The sequence below is a fragment of the Cibotium barometz genome, chromosome 23 (genome assembly GCF_041138505.1).
Source record: "Cibotium barometz isolate CiBa-2024 chromosome 23, ASM4113850v1, whole genome shotgun sequence".
Taxonomy (NCBI): domain Eukaryota; kingdom Viridiplantae; phylum Streptophyta; class Polypodiopsida; order Cyatheales; family Cibotiaceae; genus Cibotium; species Cibotium barometz.
This window is the reverse complement of record NC_141068.1, coordinates 21,856,051-21,876,036: the sequence shown is the minus strand read 5'-3', so window position 1 is coordinate 21,876,036 and position 19,986 is coordinate 21,856,051. Positions and strand designations below refer to the sequence as shown.

The window sequence follows — 19,986 nt, the reverse complement described above, 5'->3', positions numbered from 1 at the left end:
CTACTCTTCCCTATTTGTGTTGGCGACCACACCCTTGTCGGGAGCTCTATAGGAGGCAGTGGCAAACGATCTCTGATTGAGGAGCTTTCTTAGCGGGAGTAAAGCTATAGGGAAACTATACTGTCCTATCAGACAAAACTTTTCGGGCCAAAAACGTATTTTGGGCGCGTTAGGACCTCCATTTTTCAAAAAGCAGGCGATTTCGAGCACTGCTGCGGGTAAGTCATCGATTCTCTGCGGAACTCTATTTTAAGAACTGTAGGAAGACAGATTGGTTGTGCAGACATTGTGTGTGCTGCAAGGAGGTCAACAGTTGCCATTGGGTGTATGTATGCACATTGAGGCCCCATGTTGTGACATTTGAGAGTAGTACAGTATCGTTGTAAAAAATACAATAGTTTGTGCAGGACAAACTAGAGTGTTGTTTCTAGAAAATTTGTGTGTCTGGCAAATGTCAAATGATGGCATAAACCAGATTATTGCTGAGAAGCTTGATAAGAACAACTTCCATGGTTGGAGGTTCAAATTGACAAATTTCATGATGGGAAAGGGTTACTGGGACTACATAGAAGGTGAGCATGAAGAGGCACCGGAGATACCAGAGATCAATTCGACTGCTGCAGATGATGTGAAAGAGTTCAAGGATTGGAACCAAGGAGCTAGAAAAGTTATGTATTGGCTCTCCATCAGTATACAGGACACCATGATTGGGCACATACAGGATGCCAAGTCCCCCACGGAGGCGTGGGACACCTTGGTAAAACTCTATGAAACGAATACCAAGGCACGAAAGATACAGTTGAAGAATGAACTTCATACTGTGGAGAAAAAGAGTATATCTGTGAATGACTATGCATTGAAGATCAAGGGTATTGTGGAATCCCTTGCATCTTTTGGCGTTTCAGTAGATGATGATGATAAGGTGGAAGTCTGTCTACATGGTCTCGGGCCACAATACAAGGCGTTCAAGACGTCTATTCAGACTCCGAAAAACATTCCCAATTTCACAGATTTGGTGTCTATGTTGATTATAGAAGAGAAGAGCTTGGGTAAAGACCAACATCCTTCACAAAACAAAAATAGTTCAGAGCAACAGGCCTTTTACACAAGTTCAGGAAGAGGACGAGGTAGAGGAGGCCGTGGATGCGGCCAAGGAGGTGGCCGCAAACAGGTAATCAAAATTATGGCCAGCAGCACCAGCAACAACAACAGTCCCAGAATTCACAACAACAACAACACGCAGGTGGAAGAGGCCAATTCAAAGGTAGGGGGAGTCAAAGAGGTCTTGGAAATTGGCAAAGGCAATATAATGATACACGTGGATGCTTTTATTGTGGTAAGCCTGGACATGTGTAGGCAGATTGTTATATAAGAGACAGGCTGACATGCAAAATGGCCCAAATTGCAGCAAAACAACTATGCATCCTCCTCGAGCAGAAACAATGAGGATAATGAAAGGTTGTTTGTTATGCAGTATGTCGTTAATGCCATGTCTGAAAATGTTGAAGCAGCACATAAAGATAATGTATGGTATGTTGATTTCAGGTGCTTCGAATCACATGACAAGTCATGGGAAGTGGTTCAAGGAGATGAAAACCCTTAAAAGACCAAGTTTTGTGAAAACAGGGGATGACACTGCTCATCCAATTGCCCATGTTGGAGATGTGCCATTGTCTATGCAGGATGGCAAAGTGAAGTACCTTACAGATTTACTTCATGTTCCGAACATAACAAGGAATCTGGTTTCAGTTGGCCAAATGATTGAGTAGGGTTTGCAGGTTCGGTTTAACCATGATGGTTGTTATGTTGAAGACTTTAAAGACAAGTGCAGGTTGGTTGCAAAAGGCAACAAAGTGGGCAGAATGTTTACATTGAATGTAAACATGCTTGAAGTGAGTGCTGCGATGTTTGCAAATAGTTCCAAAATTGTTGCAGACACAGACATTTGGCATAAAAGAATTGGACATGTGAATGTGCAGAGAATGAAGTCTATGTAGACTAAAGGAATTGTGACAGGGCTACCAAAGTTTAAAGTTGAAGGTATGCAAAAAATATGTGAAGCATGCCAATTTGGAAAGCAAACAAAGCATGTATTTCCACGTGACAGAAATGTGAGCAGAAATGCACTAGATGTTGTGCATTCAGATGTATGGGGTCCTTTGAGTGAAGACCATGTCTATGGGAGGCTACAGGTATTATGTGACATTTATTGATGATGACCACACAAGGAAAGTGTGGGTATACTTCATGAAGGAGAAGGGTGAGGTGTTCACTCATTTTCAGAATTTCAGAGTTATGGTTGAAAAGCAAACAGGGAAATATGTAAAGTGCCTAATGTCAGATGGAGGGGGAGAGTACTTCTCTAATGAGTTCTCTGAATTTTTTAAGAAGAATGGTATTCGGAGACGGTTTACATGATGCAGATACACTCCGCAGCAAAATGGAGTTGCTGAGCGAAAAAATAGGTACATTGCTGAGATTGCGCGAGCATTGATGGGAGAGAAGAATATGCCGCATAGCTATTGGGCTGAGGCTGTTTCTACAGCAGTTTACATCATGAACAAGACTCCAACTGCAATGTAACTCCAGAGGAGAGGTTTACTGGGGCAGAAAACCTGATTTGTCTCATCTAAAAGTCTTTGGATGCATTGCATATCTGCATGTGCCAGATGAGCTGAGAACGAAGCTAGATCCAAAAGCTGAAAAATGTGTGTTTATTGGGTATTCCCTTGAGCAAAAGGGATACAGGTGTTATAACCCTGCTACACATGAGTTGAGGGTAAGCAGGGATGTTTTTTGATGAGATGAGCAGCTAGTATGCTGCTATGAAAAAGAAGCTATTGGGGGGGCTGATATGAGTGGAAGTGTGGTTGCACAGAATGTAAGTCAGCAATCCACAGTCTTTGAGTGGACCAAGAGAGTCCTCATCTAGTGGTTCAGTTGATAAACCATGGAGTGGCAGGCTGCATCATAATACTAGTCCTACAAATGTGATTATTACATCACATAAAGGCAAAGAGAAAGTGGTTGAGCCCCTTAGTATGCCTAACATTTCTGCAGGGCATTCTCATGTTGATGGAAAGTCCAATGGCTCAGAGATGAGCCTTGATGAGGATCTTGGGATACCAACTACTATGAGAACACCTGGTGTAAAGAAGGCTATGGAAGCCATGAATGTAAAGCTGCGAAGATCTGGGAGAGTGAAGAATCCTGTGGAGAGGTTTACCTATGATGGTTATGTGGCACATCACTATGCATACATGGCAAAAGTTGTACAAGTTGTAAAGCCCACATGCATTGATGAGGCTACTTGAAATGTGTGTTAGGAGAAAGCTATGGATGAGGAGATGGATGCACTATATGAAAATGAGACTTGGGATTTAGTGCAATTGCCTGATGGTGGCAAGAAAGCCATTGGATGCAAGTGGGTGTACAAAGTAAAACATAAGTGATGGAAGCATAAGCAGGTACAAGGCTAGATTGGTAACCAGTTGCCAAGATGGCAACAGTGAGAGTTGTGATAGCAGTGGCTGCGTCAAAGCAATGGTCTTTACATCAGATGGATGTAAAGAATGCATTCTTGCATGGGGATTTGCAGGAAGAGGTGTATATGTTGTAGCCACTTGGTTATGAGGATGTGAGTCACCCCGAGCATGTTTGCAAGTTGAAGAAAGCCTTGTATGGCTTAAAACAAGCACCAAGAGCATGGTCTGACAAGATTTCTGAATATCTTGTCACTATTTGCAGATTTCTCGCGCTGTATATGTGAGACACAGTGATAGAGGGGTTGTGCTTGTTGTCATCTATGTAGATGACCTAATCATTACGGGGGACCATGATGCAGAGATCTTTGATGTAAAGATCTTGCTTAGACAAAAGTTTGAGATGAAGGATCCGGGGGAGCTCAGATATTTGAGGTGATTAGGTCACCACATGATATTGGATTACTGCAGAGATAGTATGGCTTGGACATGTTGTCCAAGTATGGTATGACAGGCTGTAAGCCTATCTCAGTGCCATTGGATCAGAATGGCAAGTTGAGTGCAGATTCATGAGAGATTTTGGAGGATCCTACTATGTATAGGCGCATAGTAGGAAGAAGCTTGATCTACATGACGATCACCAAGCCACATTTGAGCTATGCTGTTGGGTTGGTGAGTCAATTTATGCAGGCTCCACAAAAGCCGCATTTGGATGCATTGAGACGCATACTGAGGTATGTGAGATCTACTTTGCATTGTGGACTATTTTATGAAACTGGGACATAGATATGTGTACATGGGTACACAGATGCTGATTGGGCTGGTAGTATCTCAGATAGAAGATCTACTAGTGGCTTCATGTTTTCTTTGGGGAGTGCTATTGTGACTTGGAGTAGTAAGAAGCAGCCTACGGTTGCTCTAGTTACTCTATCGAGTACAGAGGTGCTGCTATGGCAGCATGTGAGGTAGCTTGCTTGAGAAAGCTACTTGCAGATTTGGGTCGATCAGTGGATAGACAAGTTGTCATTTTCTGTGACAACATTAGTAGTATACAGTTGGCCAGGAACCCAGTTTTTCATGCTCGCACGAAACATATAGAGGTCCACTACCATTTTGTCAGAGAGAAGGTTTTGGCAGGAGACGTTGACCTTGTTTATGTCAGCACACAGGATCAGGTGGTTGACATCTTCACCAAAGCATTGGGTACAGAGAAGCTCCACAGATTCAGGGCTTCACTTGGTGTACATGAGATGGAGTTGAGCTCGAGGGGGAGTGTTGAGATATCGAGCTCATCTAGTGAGGCAATGGACAGGCGGTGGACACTGATGATCCGGCCGCGGGATAGGCCCCACACTTACACCACTAGCATGGTTGGTGAGATCATGGGTAATATGCGGCCAGTGGGATGACAGGCTGTGTGACAGCCATTCTAGAGACTGGCATAGTTATAGCGCCAGCTCATTTAGTTGGGTTCACAGTACAGAGAACCCTAGTATGTATTTGGTTAAGTACCTTTTCATATGGAGTACTCTTATCTTTGTATATGGTGTGTTGAGTGTTGAGTGAAGAAGAAGAAGATTTTCAGCCTCTCACCTTGTGTGTTCTCTTTTAGGGTTTTGTGAGTGTGTGTGTGTGCTTGTTGCAAGAGCTTAAGCTCTCTTCTCCCCTGCATCTTTTAAGGCAGCAGCACGACGATCGTAGGTGGGGTAGAGGTAGAATGGATCCCCATGTCATAATGTGCTTAAGAATGTCACACCACGTGTGGAAAAGTACCAATATGCTCAAATGGCAAGGGCCAAGATGCGCGTGTGAACACCCAAAATACACTAAACAAGGGTCAAGATGCACGTGTGAATGCCCAAAATACACTAAATGACTGAAAGTGTGCACGTGAACACCCAAAATGCATCAAATTGGTCACACAACACACAAACCACCTCCACGAAGCTCAATGCATGTGAACAAGCCCCGAATAATGTGTGAACATGCCCAAACCATCATGCGTGAATAAACTCACCATCAAAGCCAAGCATGTGAATAATCTCCAATGTCCCACACACATAGCATATGAAAAGCTCAGAAACGTGTGAGAGTTCCCCTCAAACACATGTAGCAAGCAAAAATGTGCGGAAGAATGTATGGTCCAAGAAGGTGTAGGTGGATAATGAATCAATGGAGAATGAATCCCACCCAATATGAAAATGGTCCAAGTGTAAATGATAACACAATGTGAAGGCAAAAAAAAATGGTCCACAGTGTCCAGACCTAGTGTTCAGACCTCCTGCAGTAGCACAGAGTCTTGCACTGCCCTCACATGCCAAGGTAAAGATGTCTTTCCAACTCAAGATTGCATTCTAGTTCTCGTCATTGCTTCTCTCAAGCTTTCTAGCAGAAGGCGCTACTCTGCTTTCCAAGCTGAATCACACTCTTACTATCTCTGTTTTTGGGGATGGTGAGAATAATTCTGCCAATGGGATTAAAGCTAGCACTAGTCAGCCTCATGTTACATGGGGTTTGAATTCCTCTGCTATAAATCCCAGAGATAATAGCAGCTGAGTTGCAGTGGTTGGTTGGATGCTTCTGAGCTTCTTGCATGCTACGTAGCAAAGTCTGGTAGATGCCACAGGTCATTGACAAAGCATGCCATTGCTGACCAAGTTGAAGTAAAACTTGGATAGTACGGATATGTGATGAATGCTGCAATCACTAAAGCATGAAGTGCTTGTTCGATGATGCTTTGATAAGAGGCTCATGTACACTATGATATGACCGAGAAGATAAAATTTCTTGTTGTGATATAACTCGTTGCATTTGTGTTAAGCTGCACAGCATGGATTGTGAGCTTGTTATGCTGAGCTAATTGAACAAGGTCATCGACAAATTCTTCACTGTGCTCTGTTTCTTTGACAGCCTTTCCTTTCAAAGAACTGGTTCGTTACAGAATTTGCAAGAGATCTTCACATGCAAGGAACCTTATATGCAAGTTAGGAAAACCATGTGTGGTGTATGGGGCACACTCGCTCACACTAGTGGACTGGGTTCAATTTGAATTTTCGCACTCGAAATTGTAAAGCTTATACACTTTTGTATCAACTATTCATCAACATGCTCTCTGCATAATGTTGATGCTCAAATTTGGAATAGAATAACATGCTATACATCTTTTTGATGGCAATGTGCTAAAATGTTGTAAACCTGGGTATGTGCTTATAAACAATGTTTTCTCAACACTTTTCTTGCTTCCTTTACTTATACTACATCAAGATTTATACTAATTTGTGTAAATTTATACTATTGCAACAGATTTGAAATCTTTGTCTATCTTCTTTATAAGGAAGTGTCAAGATTAGAAAGATTTGATCAAGAATCACTTACTATTTTGTTTCTGCATCAAGATTTGATTTTAGCACAATAAACTTTACATAATTTGTAAATTGCTTTGTTCTGCACTATAGATATGCACCAATCCTTAAAAATCTGTATCAATTGCACATAATCTTAAAATTTGCACTAATATTTTGCATACTTTCTTGAAACTGCCAAATTTCTGCACCTCCTCGAAAATGCACCAAATTTCTGCACAGCAATCTGAAAAACTCTACACACAGAAATCTGTAATACTCTGCACAACAAATTGTACTCTGCATAAACTATGAAATCTATAATATTAATCTGTACAGTTTGCATAAGTCTTTGAAAACTGCAATGAAATTTTTACAAAATTGCTTTATAACCAAACTTCTTGTAAATCTGCTCTAAGAACTCAAAGATTTGGAAAAATAAGACAGAGTAAGAGGCTTAATGGATTAATAATTGGAGATATAAGCTCTCTAATTAGGATATATTGCAAGAAATTCACTAAAAACTAGTTGCTGAAATCTCTACAAACCCTAATTTTGAAAATCAAGAAAATCAAGATCAAGAAGATCAAGAAGATCAAGAAGTTCAAGAAATCAAACTGTAAAGTGGATTAGGGTTTTGAAAATAGTGTTTAATACAAATTCGAAAATGATTAATAAAAATTTCATTACTAATCTTGTCAAACAAGAAATTAGCAAATTTGAAAACTGTGTAAAAATCAATTTCAAAAATGATTAACACTAATCAAGCTTAAGAAAATGCATTTCAAAAAAATAGATTAGTAGTAATCCGAAAATAATTTTCATTAATCATTCCTAAGCAAGGATCTAAGCCAATAGCTCTGATACCAATGCAAGAGACTAGGGTTGGCCACTCAAAGCATGGAGTGACAACATAGGTGTGGGTCACCATCCTAGGATAATAGCCATGAAATCTTGGGCATGAGCACTAAGAAGACATGAATGTCTATAGAGTGAATATCATTAAAAGGGTACAATGTCCATGAGCCCTATGCCTAATATAGCGCAAGGCTCCCAAAAGTATACATGTAAATGTCCTTAAGCCCAAGTGCTTAGGCCCCATTCCCCATGTGCATGTGCACCCAAACCTACTTCATTACATTTGAGACAAATGCTTTTAGAGACTATGTTTTTAGAGATCACTTCATGCACGTATTCACTCATCCAACATTAATTCCAAGTTGTGATATTTTCTGCATAGCGTTTTTGTTTTCTTCATCCTTTGGATGAACTATCTGTGTTGGATTATTCATGTCTCCCAAGTAGTATTAAAAGTTTTCTCTATTAGTTCCTTAAAATTGTATAAAAATTATCAAGTTTTAGTACTTTTCCAAACTATTAGCACGGTATTATGTTAATTAATTAGAGCATTTACCATGATAGTTTGCATGTCTGAATCATTAGAATTCATCCTCTCGTATCATTGCTCCAATCTTTCTATTCACTCCCTTTTTTAGGCCATGCAACCTTTTTACTTTCCCGATACTTTTCTTTTCCCCATGCAAATTTCTCTTTTGTCCATGCAAATGTTATTATTATTTTATTTTTGCTATCACCAAAGCGACTTTTTGCTTCCCCAATGCGAACATTTCTTTGCCTATACACCTTTTTGCTTTTCAATATAAACTATTCTTTTCTTTTCGTTATTTCACATGTGGGGGGGGAGGAAGAGGGCATGGTTTGATGACTTTAGATTACAAAGTTAAGATTTCATGACCTATATTTTTTTTAAATTACAAATCCTTGGTGCATTCGAAAGGCACGATAGTTTAGATGTCATGGTTTTATTACAAAGTTTTATTGCTTTTAAAAGTGTACTATAGATCACATGTTTTGATGGACCTTTTTGATTGCAAAGTAAATAAAAATAGAAATTTAAGAAAGACCAAAACAATTAGCATTAGTAAATTATCAATTACATCAATCCACAATCTCTAAGATGTTAGAGGTGATACACTATGTGTATTTGAAGGAGTTCTCAAATCTTCTCGTCAACTTTTTACCATCTAACCTAAAAATAAAAAATTAGTAGGAAGGTCACTCAACATCAATGAAATCTCTCGTCTCTACGAAATTCTAATGGCAAGTGGCCTTCCATGGTTACTGTACTACTACATGTGGTATTAAAGTTTGGATGGACATTGGACCAGCTAGCTTGGTCCTGGTCCTCATGACCATTGTGCTTGTTTTTTTTAAGGCATGGGTTCAAGGCATAATATGAAAGTACTTATCTCGTGTGGTTTATAACTCCCTTATTAGAGCCTAGTGGTGTGAAAGTCCTTAGCTAGGGTTGTAAGCATAGTTTTCAGGACTGTCAAAAACAAATAGCCAACTATTGTAGCAGTATGGTGTCACAATAATTCTCATGAAATTGATTGTGAAATATTGACATTATTGCCCTTTTATTAGCCATGACAAGATTTGGCATAAAGACTAGAACCAAGACGAAATTTTAGTGTGAAACGAATTTCCAAGTCCATGGTTCGGTGTGTCTACTACACGGTATAGTGTGAACAGTGAGTTAGTTTCCAAGACATAAGTGAATGAGTATGTACACAAGGAAAATTTCCTCACAACAATTTCAAACCTTAGATCATGGCTTGGGGAACTCTAGACACTCACGTTGCTTTTTTCATAGAGCTCATGTCTAGCCTCATGTTTTAGGTTATGCTAAGCTACTTACGCCTAATAGAAGAGTGGATTGAAAGGAAATAATGCTTGATGGTTTTAATTTATTTACTTTTTATGGCTTTTTCATTTCTAGTGAAAATACAATAATGCAAGAGGCCAAAAATGCAAGTGTTAAAGCCTTTCAAGGCATGGTTTGGAGAAATTCACTAGTCTTTGGCATAACACTCATAAACTAAAATTTAGAGCAACAACCTTTATGTCCCCTAGTGTCTAGGTGATGTAGTACAACAAATCCATGGTTTTGGGGATGGAAAACCATGAAGGTGGGAAAAAAATTAAACTCTAAAATTTAGAAGGTGAGGTAGTTTTAACTACTTAACATGTCTTCCCCTTGCCCTATTTTGTAAGGTGATGCACCATCTTCTTTCTATTGAAAGTGTATCTTTTGTAAGATGGCACTGAAGTATATAAAGCAGCCTTACATGAGCTTAGTGATTGAGGAAGTTCAAAGACTTTATGTTACATATACTTATTAGAAGCTAGAATAGTGTGCCAATGATATTTTTATGTCTTGGCCAATCAATTATGAAAACTAGCTTCATATACATTCAATAGAATATGTCATTCTCCTTGACAATACATGGTGTGTGGGCTCTCTTCTCCTCCATTATCTCTTGCATGCTTTGTGTTGATTCATGCTTAGCTTGATGGATGATTGCATGATAGTCTAGGCTTCCTTGCACAAACTTCCTTCTTCTTCCTCTTGCTTAAATGAACAAGTGCTGGGATCTCTTCTTGCTTTCATCAAGTCGAGATCAACTCTCCCTCAACACCCAATTAGCAATGGAGATTTCCAATGTGACAACAAAGACATGATCTGGGTAAGGAGTTAGCACATCCACAACGGAAGTTGCATTTGTTGCGGCTCTTTCACAAAGTTTCCATGACATTGTATCGGTACGTTAGTGTGAAAATCTCTGGTTTTTCACGACCATGAAAACTCACAGCTATGAAAAATCAGGAATTGATCGAGAATTCGATGTTGGGGAATAGCCTTAGGGCTTATTCCTAACTTTGTTTTGATTCCTACTTATTGAGCACATCCAATACTGTCTAGTGTTGATTAGAGGATCACACCTCAAAATATTTGGTAGTAGCGTTTTGAATGTGTTGTGTTTGTTTCATCCTTTTTTCCTTGGGAAATGTTCATTTTTATGTATTGGTTTTGGAGAGTGAAAACCCATATTTTACTTGCTTATTTGCTTGATTTCTATGTTTTGTTTGCATCAATATTCTTGCAGTAGGTTGGGATAAGCAAGATTGGTGTGAGTAGGAGGAAAAAACAACCCAAAAACTCTCCACTTGAAAGTATGCAAGTAAATTTTACATGCTTTGAGAATTTTGAAGATTTTTACCACTGATAAGTCAAGGCTAATTCTAGACTAACCATATATTTAGGTTGACCATGCACTCTGTTAAAAAGCTCATTAATTGTAGGCAAGAAAGACATGCAAAAGATGAAAGCGGCATACTTTCAAAAATTCCTTTGAATCAACACTTTCAAACCGTGAATATGGTGCCTAGTATACGGTCAAGAGATATCTAACATCACAAAAAGGACCTCAATAGCAATGGTATTGAATACAAGAATGTCATTGTTGATGTGTCAAACTAAAGAGCTGGCAGGGCAACGTCTATGTTGATGCAAATCAAGCCTCTAGATAGGTATAACTCATGGACCTTAACAAACTCCACAAGTTTTACCAGCAGGATGACTAGGCCTTCCACATCCACAAGGATATGACAAACTACCTAAAGGCCCTCTCGTGTAGGCCCACTTATGCAAGGTCATAAACACATACCTCTTAACAAAGGTTTCTTGGCCATGCAACAGGTGGTGCGTTTGCCAGAAACAAGCTGAGGTTAAAAAAAGCCATACAAAAGTTGGTGCCTCTTAACAAAGGTTTCTTAGCTATACACAGGTGGTGGTGCCTCATAACAAAGGTTCTTAATGAGTCATTATTGTGCCATCAGAAACGTACATTGATGAAAAGGATCCATTTTCCTTCATGGTTCCTGACACAATGATTCTTTTGTACATGTGCAAAAGAGACTTCACTGAAAAAGCAGAGCAAAATAATCAATGTAGAATCCTTACATGTATACATCTTCAAAATGGACACCATCAACACTGATGAATACTATATCTCGTTTTGTTGTGATACCATTTCATGCAACTACGACTAATCTCATATTCACAACAACTATGAATAATCTCATATTCACAAAATATCAGAAGACATGAGAATTAAGACGAAGTGGATACTCCTCATTTCAACCCAAAAAGGCCCATGCTTGCACCTATGAAACTGAAAATTTGCAACAGCAGATAAAAATGCCATGGCCCAAGCTCTACCCTTATAGTCGCTCAAACATGTTGTAATTTGATCAAAGTACTATACAGGCAAAAGATTCATCAAACATACAAAAGATTATTAAGTAGACCTGTAACAACCATTTCAAGCATGTATAATCTCGTGAGTCATATTAAAGCTGAGACAAGAAATCATTCTACATTATATCTTCTCTACACACTAGGGACAAGAGTCACAAGAACATAACATGTGCATATAATTTCTCGAGAATCAACAGCATGTGCACAAAGGCTACTAGGGATCATTTCTGTTCGTTTCCTAAAGACCTGTATGGACCTGTATGGCATCAATGATAATGAGAGAGCTAGAAATGTTGTACCAGGCTCGAAGAAGGCACACATACAGAGAGAGAGAGAGAGAGAGAGAGAGAGAGAGCTTGCTTTAATGTTTGGCTACTGGGATCATTTTAAGCCCATATTTCATCAATTTATAGCAACATTAGAGTCTCTTTCAAAACCATCATAAAGAGCATTAGTCTTTTAGAAAATACCTACTGCTCATCTTGCAAAAACAAGGCATGTTCATGGGGCTTCCATTCAACTCTATAACTCTCCATTCAAGTGACAGCACAACTCTTGCGATATTACAAAAAATGTACATAGATATTATTCCCAAACTAGATAGTGCACACTGATATTTGTAAAGCACAACTTATATGCTATGCTGGCAACCTATGTGCCTTCAACACCTCCTCATAGACCATGTCAATAAAGTTATCATTCTGCAAGCGGTATCACAAATTAGTCAAAACTCTCTCTCTCTCTCTCTCTCTCTCTCTCTCTCTCTCTCTCTCTCGTGTTAAGCATGTGCCAATGCATCCTGACAGTACATGCACAAACACGAAGGGATAAATACTCAGAAAGGAGTCACCTGCACGAGACGAATAAGTGCATCACGAAGTCCGTCTCTGCTGATACTTGACCTGTTTGGCAAGGTTGGACTTGGTGCTAAAGAAGGTGAAGGGGCAGGTGGAGGGAATGGCTGCAGCAGAGGAGCTCCAACAGAGGGCTGCAATGCAGGTGGAGGATGAAGAGTGGTTGGCTGAGATGAAGGCAAAGGAGGTGGCACAAAAAAGTAAGGCTTGAATGGAAGTTCTGAAGTAGTAGTGCTCCTAGTCTCACCAGCAGGTTGGTTTGTGGATAGTGGCAGAGCTGGTGGTGGAGGAGGTGGAGGTGGCATTGCAAGCACCGGTGAGAATGTGGGAACAGTGCTGATAGGAGGATGCACAGGAGATGGGTGGATAGGAACAGTCGATTTCATACCCATGGAAGCTACAGATTCATGGACATTAAGGTGCACAGCATTCTGCATCCAAGGAACTCAATCCAATCAATTACATGAGCAAAACTAAAATGGAGATACATAAGAACTAATATCCCTTTTAGGATCCTTGAAGTCTCCAGCTTGGGCAACGTGTTTTTGTGAATCGTACACTGAAGAAGCGCCCTAAGGGATCCTCTGAAACGCCTGCAGCTGATGGGGCTGATGATGGTTCCAGAGGACCTTCTACAGTTGCTGATGTTGGAACTGCTTCCAGCTCTTGGAACTCATCACTGCAAGTCAACGAGAACATGTGTTAGGCACATAGCACCTTATATGTAGCCATCTTCCTTGTTCCACAAAAGAATGTCCTTTCTAAACTTGCTTTATAATAAAAACTCACTTCACCAACTGCCCGCCTGCCTTTGCCTGCATTCCGTTGCATAATTCATTATTTCGTGTCCAAAGAATATGAAGACTACCTTGCCTTACCTATCATGACGGCAAGGTAATACGACATGTCACTGAGATACTTGAGAGCTATTTCGAGAAGGCACAATCTTAAGTATAATACATAGCCCTCCCTGCTTTAAATTCTATATGTAAGAGGATTGGCCTTCTCAAAGGCATGCAATTTTTATATCCCTGCTATCCCATAAGAAGTAAGAGGACTGGCCTTCTCTAAGGCATGCAATTTGTATATACCATTTGTTTGGGTAGACCTAAATGTCCCTCTCAGAGATGGCTTGCATTTGCTTTACTGATAATATAGAACAAAAGTTGCAAATGCAAAGGCTGAAAATCCTTACCTCCCTGCTATAAAGGCCCAAAAGGCCTAACTTCCTCCTCCTCCAGCTTACCGGAACTACTGCAAGATAAAGACATCATCATGATGAGTTTTGGGCTGAATCTAGCACACTGTAGGCTGTTGGTAGGTGTGTTACGGAAAGAGGCAGATCGGGTTGCTGACGGAGAATCTTGCACCACCATGCCCAACCCTCCCACCCCCACGCCCACTTCTTGCTCTCTATTTCCCTTGTTGACTATGGTGGGGGAGCTCTGCAAGATAACACGCACAGACACACACACACACAGTCGAGCTCTAAGAGAAAAAACATGACAGATACTCAGGCTGGAAAATGTACTATATTATGAATGAAAGTACAAAGTACTCTTAAGTACTCTAAGGCTCAAGGCCCAACACACAAGGGTGTGTTCCCATAGGGAAAAAACCTCCATCCAGCCAAAGTAAAAAGTGCCCATGGGTAGAGGTGTTCACACCAGGACTTCCCACAGGCCAAATGGCTAACAAACCCCCCTGAAGTGAATGGTGTGAACCTGTACAGGGTGTAAAAAACTACCTTGGTAGAGGTAATAAGTTTAAAGCATTGCGAAAATCTTCAAACTTCTCTCTCGAAAGAGACTTGGTAAACCCATCTCCCAAATGGGCTTGTGTAGGCACGTAAGTCAAGGCTATCTCTCCTACATAGAGCCTCTCCCTGACATAATGATAATGCACCTCAATGTGCTTTCTCCGCGCATGAAAAACCGGATTCCACGCCATTGCCAATGCACTCTGGCTATCAGTGAAAATGGTTGTAGAAGGCGGCTATCTAATACCAATATCTACCAATAGACGACAGAACCACACACTCCACAATACCTGTGACTGTTGCCATGTTGTAGCTATTTGGCCCTCCTAGCACTGTTTCACATGATGGAACCCATGCCCGGACACCAGACATGTGGAAGAAGACATGGGGAAAGGGACCATAAGGTTTGCTCAAGAAAAAGCACCAATCTTGGTCAAAAAGCAAGAAAAAGCAAAAAGTCAAACTAGGTTGACCGCGAGCCAGAGACCACACTAGCAAGAGGAGACTGAGCTGGACCAAAAAGCTCAAAGCCACTTTTTCAAAAAGAAACTTCAGGGCTAAAAAGCAAGGCCTTGAAGTTAGAAAAGCAAAGTTAAAGAAATTTGACAAAATTCGAGTAATATTTATTATTAAAAAGCAAAAGGAAGAGCAAAGAGTAAAAAGACCAAAAGCAAAGTAAATGAAGAAAACAAAGCAAAAGCATTGCTTTTGGCAAAAAGCAAGGCTTCCCCAAGGTATAAAAGAAGCATGAACCTCTTTACCTTCTCCTCATTCATTGATTATCCTCACCTTCATCAACATCATCATCAAGGTTGTGGGAGAGTGCGAGAAGATCATCATCGTTGGGGCCTGAAACTTCATCGCCACCTATCTGCGGGCGGCTGCCACCGATTGAAGCTGATGCCCTTGTGCCACCTGTCTCAGCCACCTGCACAACCAGCTCCACCTGTATCAGCCACCTGCACAACCAGCTCCACCTGCAGTCATCAGCGCTGCCACCGCTCAGCTCCAACAGTGTCGTCAACGCCCAGCCTCAACCAGCACAGTGCCGCTTGCCCCAGCTTCTGCCGCCTGCGCCATCCTTGCTCCCTGCACTTCTGTCGACAGCCAGCCAACCAGCATCGCCTGCCAGCCCAGCCGGCGTGGCCACCACCTACAGCACTTGCGCCACCTACTCAGCACCGTCACCCAGCCACCTGTTTGGCCAAGCCCCGCCATCTGTACTGAACTCATGTGCACCATCTGTTGCCAGCTACCTGGCCGCCACTTTAACGACCAGTTGTAGCTTGATCTTCACCAACTGAACCTAGCCAAACAAGCTGATTTTCGCTATATCTTACTACTGCTGACTGGTCCATACTTTGTTGCTTCGTGAACTGGTCCTGGATTATACTCCCCAGTAAAACCTCTGGTGAGTTGTTTCTTTTCCAGTTTTGGGTGACAAGACTATAATTGACCACCATAAGTTTCATCATCTACACGAATCACCTATGCATCTTGTTTATAAGCTTGGAGTACGTTGGGCTTGGGATTTGGACTTGGACTTGGACTTGGATCCGGACTTGGACTTGGACTTGGATCACTAGCCCGGTGAGAGATTCTTGTGGGTCATCCTCGTGGTATGCTCGGCATTAGAAATCTCATGCCTCGACATCAACTTCGACTTCGGATTCTACATCAGCATATTTGTTTGCTTTTGTATTCATTATTGTATTGATCCTAGCCAACGTGCCCGTGGATTGTTCCTGAATAAATTCCTGAAAGGGAGCGGGGCATGTTCCCTGGTCAGTGTGGTGTACTATGCAAAGTTCTCTAACCCTTCTCCCTCTCTCTCTATATTTATATCTCTTGGATACATGGTTGAATCTGTCACGGCATGCCCTGCTAGGCTTATAGTGGTATCAGAGCAAGATTTCTCTTCAAGAAACTTCTTGGGGTGATAGAGCCATGTCAAGAGAAGAGGGAAACCAAGAGCCTAATGAAGCGAACAACTATCAGGCTGATCCAGGACTTCAAGATGGGAACCAAGGCCATCAATCCATAATGACTCATGAGACCGCGGCCATGTCATTAGATTTTCGGCGGTTCTTACAATTTCTCAAAGACAAAGAATTCCTTGCTTGGAGAGCCAAGAAGGAACAAGACCATAGAAGGGCTCAAATGTTTAAAGATTTCATCAAGGATCGAGCCAGCGAAGCTGAAGGAGTTGCAGCTGCTAAAGCTTATCTTCGTTCCAAAGGAGTCACCATTGCAGAAGGATCTAGAGCTACCCGTTCCATTTCTCAAGGAGAAAACAGGGAGACTATCCTTAGGTCCGCTCTCTCGGATGCAGCATCTTCGGGTCAAGTAATCAAGAGGGAAGGCAAAGGAGCCTTCATTAACCATCAAGATGGACTTTAAGCTGGGAGAGAAGAGCATCAAGTTTGATGCTTTTCATAGAAAGCGGGATACACAAAAAGCATTATCTTTTGTTAAGCAGTTTGATGCTGCTTTAGTGTTGCCATATATATAGGCAGTGATGTGTGTGAACACACTTAGGACCGCCGGGGCACTTTTTCCCTCCTTAGGAGGTTTTTTCCCCCGGCTTGTATATACGCCCATAATTCTAGGGCTGACTTATCTTTGTACATTGACACAATCTAATACATTGTGTGTTGTGTGCATTCTTGCTTTTTCTTCTCCAAGCTTTGTGTGCTTTCCTGCAACCCTAATTCCAACAATTGGTATCAAAGCAGGCATCGGCTCCCAGGGCTACGCCGCTAGCACCCTCCGACTCACGTTCTCCGATTGAGGTGAGCTTTCACGAGCGCTTGCAGGTCCCTATACTCTGCAGATAGGCCCATAGGGCTTTGCGTTCTCAGAAATTGCATCTGAGGTCGTTTCGGGCTCCGTTTTTGCATTACAAGTTCTGTACACGTGTTTTCGTCATTTTGTGCAAAAATTTCGACAGTGCAGTTTTCTGCAAAACAGACATACGTATTCTATTGTGGACCGTGCTACATAGCACGAGTTGTTTTCTGTTCAGTCTTTGCTTCATTACAAGTAGCTTTTGCATCAGTTTCAGTCAGTTGTTGGGGTAAAGGCGTTATGCCCACCCTTATAGTGTGTACAAGCCCATAAGTTATAGTACATAGTACACTTAGTACTTTTAATGTACTAAGTGCACTATGTGTACTAGTGCAATATACATGTGTGATAGGGGAGTCACACACTCATGCTATCGATGAGTTGACTTATCCCCACAACTCTCTCTCTCTCTCTCTCCCTTGTTCTCTCTGTGTATGTCTCCCACATGAATTAACCTAACCCTAATTTTCTTCATTCTCCCACACAACTGGTATCAGAGCCAAGAAGAAGGCCAGGGGTGATCAAACCTGCTGACCTGTAAGCCATGCCCACAACAAACACCAGCAGGTGACAGGTTGAGGAAACCAACCGCTGGAAGAGAAAGCGAGAAGGCGCCAGCCAATAGAACCGGGAGTTGTCAGCGTATGCGCAGACGATCTCTCTCTCCTTTGGGGCCTTGGGCGTCAACGACGTCATCGCTTCTACTACACATTGACCAGCGGCGGCAGTTCTCTTAGCACTAGCGTCGCCCTGCCGGGAGGCAAACGTGGGTGACGACGAGCGGATTTGCCAGCGTAAACGTGGGCGACGTGCGGGAGAGTCTTTGTTTCCATCGTCGCCGACTCAATAGCGTAACTCGCCTTACGCCGACTCGATAGCGTAACTCGCCTTACGTGGGCTACAGGGTACACGCGAAGTGAAGTAAAGCAGGGTAGTTACGAGGGTAACACTGTTACAAGCTACGCTGCGTTTGTCGTCGCTCTGCAGGCGCTGCAGTGCAGGCTATTATACCGCCATCTCTGTCACGGCTTCTGCTCACGCTTCCATACGTCATCGGCAAAAGCTCACACAACGCCTCCATCTCTGCCTCAACCTGTGCTTGAGAGATAAGCTCTCGCCTGTAGGCATGCGCATCTTCCTGCAACCCTTTGTTGCTGACCTGGGTCGAGTCAGACTTCTACAGCACGCTTGAAGAGCCCTCCATCTGCACAGTTTTCCAGCAGCAGCAGCATCAATACAACAGCAGCAAATTCAACGCCCCTTTTCTGCAGGAATTTCAGAGATATTTGCTTCAATTTTTTATTTGGGATTTGCAATTGAGCAAGTACAGTAATCAATTGAGCAGGTACAGGTGCCCAATTGCTCATTTTTTGAGCAAAATTGGCAAAATTGGGTGACATTGGTCACAATCAGGATCAATTTGCAAGAAATTGGATGTCGAAATTTGGGGCTTTTGATGTAATTGTGCAATTAAGCACTCATACATGCTGTATGATGTGAAAAATCGCACATTTGGGCAAAATTGCAGCAAATTGCAGTGCAAATCAAGAGGCTTTTATGCCGATTGGATTGATTTGCATGCAGGCAATCGCATTTGATGCTGTGGATAATGTGTTGATGCCTGACAAGCACTAAATGTGCCTGTAAATCAAGGGGGTTTTATGTACTGGATGTATATGTGGCTAGGGGGAAGCATCATGAACACTCTGGATGCCTTCATGTGCGTCAATGTACCATGTATGATCAGAAATTGATCTTAAATCAAGGGGTTTTTCAAGTTCGTATGCTTGTTGAGCTTGGCAAAGCAGCAGGCAAGACATTTATGCCTTGAATCCTCAAAAATCAGCTTGCAGTCAAGGGGCTTTTGCCCAATTTCTGTTCGGGACTATTGTATGCAGTGTTCGGGACTGTAAAAGTCTGATTTTCACTCATTTGGACAGCCAGGATAGCATTTATTGCTACTGTACCTGCTGGTACAGATTTGGCACAGCTTTGTGCAAGTTTTGGCATGGCTGTACACTGTTTTGAGTGACCAAAAGGCTCAATTTCAGCTGCTGTACTTGCCGGTACAGGTTTGGTACATCTTTGGTGAGCACTTGGTACTGCTGTACAGTACTTTGGAAGGGCAACAGAGCACATTTAAGGTGCTGTCCAAAATCTGCAGCAACCAGATTTTGGTGATTTCATCACATAAAGTGGAAGAAAAGTTGCATTTGTGCTTCCGCAGTGGGAGATAAAGCTTGGGAGAACAACTGTGAGCACTTTGTGTGCTTTTTGGTGCAGTGTTTGCACATTTTTGCAGGGAGTCAGGCATTGACAGGTTGCATATTGCTATGGCAACCACAGGTGAGAGCTCTTCATTGCTTCACATCAAGAAGCTTGAAGGCTCGCATAATTATGATATTTGGAAAACCCAGTGCTACAATGTGTTGCTCCAGAAAAAGCAGCACAAGCCTATCAAAGAAAGGGGTGTAATGCCCGCTTCTCTTACTGCTGAAGAGTGGGAAGATATGGATGAGCTGGCAAGATCTACTATCATGTTGTCTGTGTCAGACTCATTACTTTTCAGCATTCGTGA

General features: G+C 41.8%; 1 protein-coding gene and 1 long non-coding RNA gene across 3 annotated transcripts in view; both read right to left on the bottom strand.

Moving 5' to 3' along the window:
- Positions 1–12,315: 12,315 nt before the first annotated feature.
- LOC147625744 (mRNA-decapping enzyme-like protein) overlaps positions 12,316–19,986 on the bottom strand; it is a 40,333-nt gene continuing 32,662 nt past the window's right edge. For both annotated transcript variants that reach the window (XM_086817294.1, XM_086817295.1), the window contains exons 7-9: positions 13,361–13,481; positions 12,799–13,233; positions 12,316–12,649 (exon numbers count right to left, since the gene is read on the bottom strand). In XM_086817294.1, coding sequence (XP_086673420.1) covers positions 12,587–12,649; positions 12,799–13,233; positions 13,361–13,481 — 619 coding nt within the window. In that variant the 3' untranslated portion in view covers positions 12,316–12,586. The remainder of the gene's footprint in view (positions 12,650–12,798; positions 13,234–13,360; positions 13,482–19,986) is intronic.
- On the bottom strand, positions 14,189–18,421 carry LOC147625745 (uncharacterized). Its single transcript, XR_015268723.1, has 2 exons — positions 15,539–18,421; positions 14,189–15,507 (listed from the first exon to the last, which is right to left on the bottom strand). It is a non-coding gene; the product is annotated as an uncharacterized LOC147625745 (long non-coding RNA).